This window comes from Corvus brachyrhynchos, unplaced genomic scaffold, assembly GCF_000691975.1.
Source record: "Corvus brachyrhynchos isolate BGI_N302 unplaced genomic scaffold, ASM69197v1 scaffold70, whole genome shotgun sequence".
Lineage (NCBI taxonomy): Eukaryota > Metazoa > Chordata > Aves > Passeriformes > Corvidae > Corvus > Corvus brachyrhynchos.
In genome coordinates, this window is record NW_008236217.1 from 8,657,729 (window position 1) to 8,665,983 (window position 8,255).

Here is an 8,255-nt window from a genome sequence, read left to right on the forward strand (position 1 = left end):
CAGCAGGAAAGTGAGTTCTTCCTCCCCAGTTCTTCTGGCTCCCCTTTATTTTTCTCCTATTCTCCTATATAATTCTTCAGATTGAGCAACGCTATCTTTGCCCTTTTATCTAAGAATCAAAATCAAATTTGGCTGATTCTGTTAATGATATTTGGTGTGAATATCATGCCAGCACAATACATGGAGTAGCTGTTGGAACCCTCTCCAAATACTGTGCTTGCGTCTCCTTGCAGTTTGAACTTGGAGGTCCCCACTGACTTTTTTTCCCCCCACTTCCTACAACTGTGAAGTGGAAAATAGTGTCATCAGCTGTGTCACTTGGCAGCTCAGAGAAGTGACAGCAGGATCTAAACAGGTGATTTGACCCATTCATTCACAAGCAGCTGAGTGTCAAGGCTGTTCATCAGCTGCCTGTAAGTAACTAGCCAGTCTTCTGTGAATATGTCTCAGGGTCAGTTTTGCTGTTGAAAGTTCTTGTGGTGGGATTGCTTGGAGAAAATTTTTTAGATACCTTGGAATTTTTGGAAAGTTTTTACTTAAATCGTATGTAAGCCCCTTCCCAGGTGGAAGAAAAACTGTGACTCTCCTGATTTTGCTTGCAGATGGAAATAAATATTTATGTAAATGGGAATAAATAGTTATGTTCTAACTGAGGCATGTGGTGTGTTTTGTGCATAGGGTAAGCTGGAGGATCGGAAACCTCTGATGGTCTTGTTTGGAGACATTGCCATGCACTGCATCCTCTCTGCTGCCCAGTGAGTACCATGGTGCTGCTGTGATTTCACACAAAACTGCATACAAATGGCTTTGTAGGTGCAGAAGATACTGTTGCTTAACCAAAGGAAGCAGGAACTGGATAGGAGAGAACAAAACCACCATTTCTTTTGCAAAACTTGGAAAACCAGGGGTTTTTTTTCAAAACCCATAATTGAAGGACAAAGAGATGTAAATATCACAGCTTCCCTGGCTTTCTGTTTTAGCCTGAAACTGATCAGGAGGAAGGACTCTTTCAGAGAGGCAATTTCAGAGGTTTTAGATGCCAATAAAGCAGTACTTCTTGATAATAGCAAAGAAAATCCCACTGAGATAAAATCAAACTGCTCTAGTCCTCTTTATCTACAAGATAGCCAGCAGTGTGCCTGTCACCTACAGCATGAGTAACTGTGATCCTGTTTTTCCCCCCTTCCCTCATTCCCAGGACAGCAGATGGAGAAGGCCTGGTGGAGAAGCACTATGTTTTCTTGAAGAGACTTTGCCAAGTTTTGTGCGCATTGGGCAGCCAGCTATGTGCGTTGCTAGTAAGTCTTTACTAATACCAACAGCAACCCTGGCAAGGCTAGTTTTTAGGGCTGGGGCTTGAGGCAACCCTGATCTAAGGTAGGACCAGGGTTCTCTCTGCACATTTGGCAGCTGTAGGGTTCTCTCCATGCATTTCGTAAAGGCAGTAATGGCTCTGCTTTTAAGTGGGATGACTGTATCCTGCTGAGTCAATAGGAATGTAGACTGGAGGGACCCCTGACTGATGCCAGGGCTTTGCTGTCATCAAGAACCATTTCCTATAACCTCTGTAAAATGCTGAGCTTCACTGAAAATTGGTCAGGTTTTTAGCTGACTACTGCTACAGAAAATCTAGTCCAGGAAATTACTCTTCTATTGGAAGCCTTTTAAATTTCCCAGTAAAAATAATTCAGAGAGTATACCTGTCTGTTCTTCCACCAAGACTCTCTCAAGCTCAAGGAAGAAACGGGTTTTGTTCCTGCTGTTCATCTTTGTAATGTTTTGTGTCAATGTTGAGATGAAGATGCAAATTCATACTGTTCATGCCATGCCAGTGCTGAATTCCCACTCCCTCCCTTCAGCTCAGTGCTTCTAGGATAGAGAGGGCAGGCTTGTTGAGAGATGCTGTTGGTGGGGAGATTGAAGCAACGAGCCTGTAAAAGTGATAGAGCAAAGTAAAGTCTCACAGGGAGGGGAAGAAAAAACCAAAACCAACCTTTGAGAATTCACCTCTAAAAAGAATGGACAGGAACCAGAGTGCATTACTACTTCCAGTGACTCCACTTGCTGTTAGGCAGTAGGAGCTGTTAATCCATAATGAAGTAATGAGATGGAGCTCACTTACTCAGATTTGCTTGGGAGAGGCAGCACTGAGCTGTACAGTTTTGGGGATCTTGAGGGCACCAGGTCATGTTACAGTTTGTGAGAAGCAGCAAAACCTTGAATTTATGGCTCCAGGCAAAACTTACTTTCCTGACAAACTTCCAAGAAAGTTACTAGTCATGGATACCCATATGTTAAATACAGGAAACATTTGGAGAAATCGAGTGAAATTACCTGGGTTTATTTTCTTGTGAAATTCTTCAGTTTGAATTGCACTACTTTGGTACAGCTGGGTGGGTTTGACCCAATAAGAGTAAAATTGTGATTCACAGCAGCAGCAGTGGTTGTGAATTTGGTTTTAATGGAACTCCACTATCTGAGAAGTCACCCTGTACTCTTGAATGAGGGTGGTGGTGTCTTCAGCACCTCCAGGCTGGTCAGCAGAACTTGATGCTCCTTGGGCTATACTGGATTCAGAAAAAAATCAGTTGTTCAGTGTTTCTGTCTCTGCTCCTTTACAGTCTATGGCCTTGGATGTAGTGCTCCTGCTTTACCCTGAAACATACCATTTGTGAGCCCAGCCTGCCATAAAGTTAGTATTTTGTCTGAAATACTTCATGTTCCTCATAGGGCTCAGATTGTGATGTGGAAACGCCAGCCAACTTTGGAAAATACCTTGAGTCATTTTTAGCCTTCACAACTCATCCCAGCCAGGTATGTAAAGGGCTGAAAGTCTCACATGTATCTGTGTGTGAATGTATAATTGAGCTAGCCTGCAGAAGACTGCAGAACTTCAGCTGCTAAGTATTGCTCTCTAGGCGCTCCATTTCAGCTGAAGGCCTGGAAGGCAGTGTTTTCTACTCCCATTACCACCCCATCAAGAGCCATGCCTGATACAGAGATACTGAGTAGAAAATGTAGAATTTGCAATCAGCCCTAGTACTAGAGATTTTTGGCTTTCTGGAAATTTGGGATGTGCCTTCAAGGTGCCTTGGCCTTAACTTTATAGTCAGTATAATTTGCCTTTGCTTTCTGATAGCAGCACTTAATAGTGGTAATTCCAGCAATGAAATCCTCCTCTGCTCCTCTGTTTTCTCTCTTCTCCCCGCAGTTTCTGCGCTCTTCCACCCAGATCACATGGGGAGCCCTATTTCGGCATGAAGTTCTGTCTCATGACCCTTTGTTGCTGGCTGTCGTTCCCAAGTATCTCCGTGCATCTATGACCAACCTAGTGAAGGTATGTGGGAATCACAACTTGTTGGGTGTGAGAAGGTGCCTGGGTGAACGTGGCCTGTGGGTCATGGGGGAGAAACTACATTTTTGTTGTGTCATGGCCAGACAGGATCTCCAGGCTGCTGAGCACACAGTTGTATCTCGGTTTTATTGTCTGCTCCTTGCCTCCAGCCTTCATGTTCTTGAAGCTGGTGTTAGCTGTGATGGGTGACTTCTCTTCCTTCCTGACCTTTTCCACTTTGTTTCCAGGTGGGCTTTCCTTCCAAAGCAGACAGCCCCAGCTGTGAATACTCCCGCTTTGATTTTGACAGTGATGAGGACTTCAATGCCTTCTTCAACTGTAAGTTGCCATACCCTTTGTGCATTCTGTTTGTGCCTTTCTTCCTACTTCCAGTTGCTGGCCAAGCTTGGAGCCTACCACATTGGCTTGGCAGCTTCCATTTGTGTCTCAAGTTTTTCAGCCTGGATCTTGGAGTAAATTAAGTTAGGATTTTCCTGTGGCAGCTCATGTGTTTAATTTTACTATTTGCTGTTGTTTTGCTTGCCGGTCAGGTAGGTGGCCTAATAGCATTCTGGTGTCAAAGAAAATGTGTCTTTTGGTCGCCTAGAGGAGGAAATCAAACAACCTCAAGTCATGTTCAGGTTAGGAGAGGAAGGCACCTTACAAAAGACTTTAGATGCCATTCCAGAAAGAAAATCTGTGTTGGCCCTGGTAAGAAGCTTCTGGTTTAGTACCAATAGCTAGAGTTGAGAATTAAAATAGCAAAATTTAATCATGATATTAAACCAGCACTAGATATTAATGATTTTACTTTCATTTTGTATTTTTCTTCCCAAAACTGAAGTTGGTTCTCATTGGCTGGTGTAGTTTGGTACATACTGGGTGGATGGGAGGATACATTGAATAAATTACATAAATTTTTACTTTTTACATTTCTGTCTGAAGATTTTAAGGGTTGCAGTTTTTGTTGCTTATTAGATAGTTTATTTTTTACTTACTGTAATAAATCTGTTTGGATAGAAACTATAAAGTAGCTAAATGCACAAGGCCTGAATCTGAAATAGTCTTACAGGGTTAAGTTATATTGAAGACATTACATATATAAGAAAATAAACTAATTTGAAGCACAAAATAAAATTGCTTGGCAAAACAACTTTATTAAACAATGCAAGTTGCATTTGTAGTCAGCAGAACTGATTGTTTTGTGTGGTCGTGCACTGGAATACTTTGGAACAAATTAAATTCCTGTTCTGTACTTTGCTTTTAGTATCTTCGAAATCAAAAACAAGGCAGCTGGGTTTTTGAGTTCACATTTGTTTGTCATTAGTTGAATAATCTAGGAAAAGTGTGTTTAGCTGAAGGAAGTAGTAGTTATCTAATGCTGGTATTTTATCTCAGTATCCCAAGATGCTTTGTAAGCAGCAAACGTTTATAGTTTGAAGAACATTTTAAATGAAGACTAGAGGCCTAATTGTAGTAAATCTAGCTTAGCATAAATTTTCATAATTCATACTGCATTTTAATTGCACTTTTTAAAATGTTAGTCCATTATGTTTTCGTCCACTTAAATCACTTCAAAAATTGCTCATTCTGTTGTACTTGCTGCACTGTTTGTGTATTTGTGCCCACTACACAGCTATTGCCAAAGCAAAAGTCCATAATGTTCATGGGTCTGAAAAATTTGCAGCATCAGCTGTTTTCATGGTGTCTGATTTTTCCCTGCAGCTTTCCGAGCCCAGCAAGGAGAGGTGATGAGGATGGCTTGTCGTCTGGACCCTCTAACGGGCTTCCAAATGGCTGGGGAATGGCTGAAGTACCAACTCACAGCTCCTGTTGATACTGGACCCATGAACTGTAGGTCACCTGAAAAAAAATGGGGATATGGGATTTGTCTTTTAATTAAAGCCAAAAAGAAACTTCTTGGCCTTTTTTTGGTTGATGTTGTTGGAATTTTTTAAGCAGTAGCCAAGACTCCATGCTAGATTTTCAGGCTTTAAGGTCTTTGCAAGTTAAATGCAAAACTGAGTCAAACCCACCCCTTCCCTAATTTATCCCTTTAGAGTCTACATATGGAATAACTGATGTAAAGCCCCTGGCTCCTCCTTTCCTTCCCCCAAATCTCTCTGCAGAACAGATACAGCTGTCCCTCTGATACAATTTTACAATTATTTGGGTCTTTTTATTTCTGTAATATATTGATTATTTTTGTTAGGGAAGTTGTGCCTCTCTGGCAAATCCCTTGTCATTCACCTTGCTTTCCTACTGTGAAGGAAGGTTCGTTGGTGCTCTGCAAAGTCACACTGAGGGCAGTCTTGCCTGCAGTGCTGAGTCTGGGCATGTGGTCTCTCTTCTTTTCCCTTCTGTGATTTGTTAATATTGCTCTGCATGGTACCTCAAAGACTTATGTCTCAGGAGCCTTCACTTGAATGAAGCAAATCACCTTAATTGCTCCCAGTGCATCCCTGCGAGGCATCTGCAGGGAGAGCTGTGTGGCCAAAATACTTGTGAGTGCTAAGATGTTGCAGCACAGGAGCTTCTCAGGTTGCTGTTGAGGATGGTTGAGCATGGTGTTCTCTTCCTTTCAGCTAAGACAGGCGAAGGTCTCTGCTCCATCTTCTCTCCATCCTTTGTGCAGTGGGATGCCATGACCTTCTTCTCGGAGAGCGTCATCAGCCAGATGTTCCGAACCATGGATAAAGATGTACGTGTATCCCAAGCTCTTGCCTTCTCTCCTGGCTTCTTCTGGGTCGGCAGTTCTTCTGGGTTTTTGCAGTTATGTTATCCTTAAGCAGTTTGTAGTAACTGGTTACCTCCATGCAAAACCCAGTTTGTTTGGTGAGCCATTCTCATGAGGAGTAATGACCCTTCTTTAGATGAGGGCATGTCTTAATTCTGGGCACTATGGGATGAGAAGTCACTGGAGAGTGCTCAAGTGACATGCTTTAAGATAGTGCCTTGCTAGAGGAGAAGAGACTGCTTAAGGAAAAATTTCTTGAGTTTATTTAATTATCCTCTTATTAGATTTTTTTAAAATTTTTTTTCACTTCTAACTAAGTGAGAGGAACTTACGCCCAGAGAGCAGATCAGAAGCATGTTCTCTCTGCCTTTTGTTCAACAGCAGGCGAATCAGAAGGATCAGTTTGATGTAGACTGCCTTGAATTTTTTATTACATTAAGCTGCTCATGCACTCATCAGTCTAATCACAGTAGAATAATTATATGGGTCGTTACAGTTGGTTAAGCATGGAATCTGTTGGACAAAGTCAAGAGGAGAATTGGGAGACAGAGAGGAAATTTGCCTATCCCAGAGGTGCCAGCAAAAGTACGGGGACTAGAGACTGATGTCTCAAGACTGCCCTGTCAACAGTGGCGAAGGCACTGTCCTTTTTCCCCCAGCCTTTTTCCTAGGTTTTGTAGGAAGTGTACTGTAGGTTGAAGTATTGAGTGTTGCCTCCCTTTTTCTTTCTTTTTTTTCACTACCTTTGTAGGAAATCCCAGTGAATGATGGCATAGATCTGTTGCAGCTTGTCCTTAATTTTGAAACAAAAGATCCTCTCATCCTGTCCTGTGTGCTCACCAATGTCTCTGCTCTCTTTCCGTTTGTCACTTACCGACCAGAATACCTCCCACAAGTACTTTCCAAGGTAGGTATGTGCAGACCCTGCTAAAATCACATCAGCTTTTTGTGGTGCAGGGCTCTTGTACTAAACTGCAGGAGTCAATCCTCTTGGTGTTGCTGTCAAGGAAGGACTATCCTTCATGTTAAAGATGGGAGAAACTGAGACTGAGGCTTGTCACAAGAACAGTAATGTCAATTAACCCAAATTTTGCAGTTCATAGCCTTAAACTTAACGTTAAGTGCATGCTCTGTCCAGTAAACAACCATGTTTTCTTTCAAGGCCTTGCTGTATTGATGATACATCTTTCAACTTACTCAGGGGTTCTTCACTGACTTCAATGAAATTGCACTAAAATCTTTATTGCCTATTCCTTAAACAGATGTGAGTGCTAAATATTAACAAATGATACGAGTTTTTTGATTTTTCCTCCCTTTTCTCACAGTTGTTTGCTTCAGTTACCTTTGAAGTTGTAGAGGAAAGTAAGGTATGTCTGAATTATTATCTACTAATGAGCTGTAACAGTTGGATCAAATAATGTTCTAGTGGAGAGAGCATCCTGAGTCTGAAGACTATTGTAGTAGGCTTCTCAAGTATAGTTCTGCTCCTGGGAAAGCTGGGGAGTCCAGATACTGCTGATCTCTGTGGCTGGCATAGCCCACTAAGCTTTGGCTCACAAGCTTAGAAGGCTGCAGACGTGCTGTAAGGCCAGTACACTTAGTTCCCCAGGCGGTGCTGGCCTTCCCGAGAGTGAAATCTCTTCATTACCTCTGGGTATTCTTTCAGTACTTGGTATACATGGCTCTGAAAGATGGCTGTAAACCCCCTAGTTACCTAAGGAGTGCTTGGAGTCTTGAAATAGGGAGGAGGAGTCATAGCATCCTCACTCCTGAAGTACAGCTTGTTTGAACATGGATTTCTTGAGTTGACTACTGCTTCAGAGGAAATTTGGTTGCTGCATGATTGTTTGGAGGGAGCAGGGAGGCATGGAAATGGGTTTTTTTAATCTGTGCTCAACACTGCAGAAAACTATATGTAATGAATTTGTCTCTTGAAGATGCCCTGCATTTGGCTGAACTTTTGTTTTGTTGCATTGAAGTTTGTTGTGTCTGTCCAGGCTCCTAGAACTCGAGCAGTGAAGAATGTGAGAAGGCATGCGTGCTCCTCAATCATTAAGATGTGCCGGGATTACCCTCAGCTTGTCCTGGTAGGTAAACGCAACTCTGTCATGATGAGTCTTGCCTCAATTTAGTTGGATTTTGTGGGATCTTCAGCTTCCTTGGCTACAGTCTCTGCTTTTCTTT

General features: G+C 42.3%; 1 protein-coding gene across 1 annotated transcript in view; it reads left to right on the top strand.

The window, feature by feature from the left end:
- The window catches only part of XPO5 (exportin 5), a 28,755-nt gene that overhangs the window by 4,571 nt on the left and 15,929 nt on the right, over positions 1–8,255 (top strand). Inside the window, exons 9-19 of the mRNA XM_017744973.1 lie at positions 1–10; positions 679–755; positions 1,199–1,298; positions 2,731–2,814; positions 3,212–3,337; positions 3,583–3,673; positions 5,060–5,188; positions 5,920–6,035; positions 6,823–6,978; positions 7,397–7,438; positions 8,051–8,158. Of these exons, the coding sequence (XP_017600462.1) occupies positions 1–10; positions 679–755; positions 1,199–1,298; positions 2,731–2,814; positions 3,212–3,337; positions 3,583–3,673; positions 5,060–5,188; positions 5,920–6,035; positions 6,823–6,978; positions 7,397–7,438; positions 8,051–8,158 (1,039 nt within the window). The remainder of the gene's footprint in view (positions 11–678; positions 756–1,198; positions 1,299–2,730; positions 2,815–3,211; positions 3,338–3,582; positions 3,674–5,059; positions 5,189–5,919; positions 6,036–6,822; positions 6,979–7,396; positions 7,439–8,050; positions 8,159–8,255) is intronic.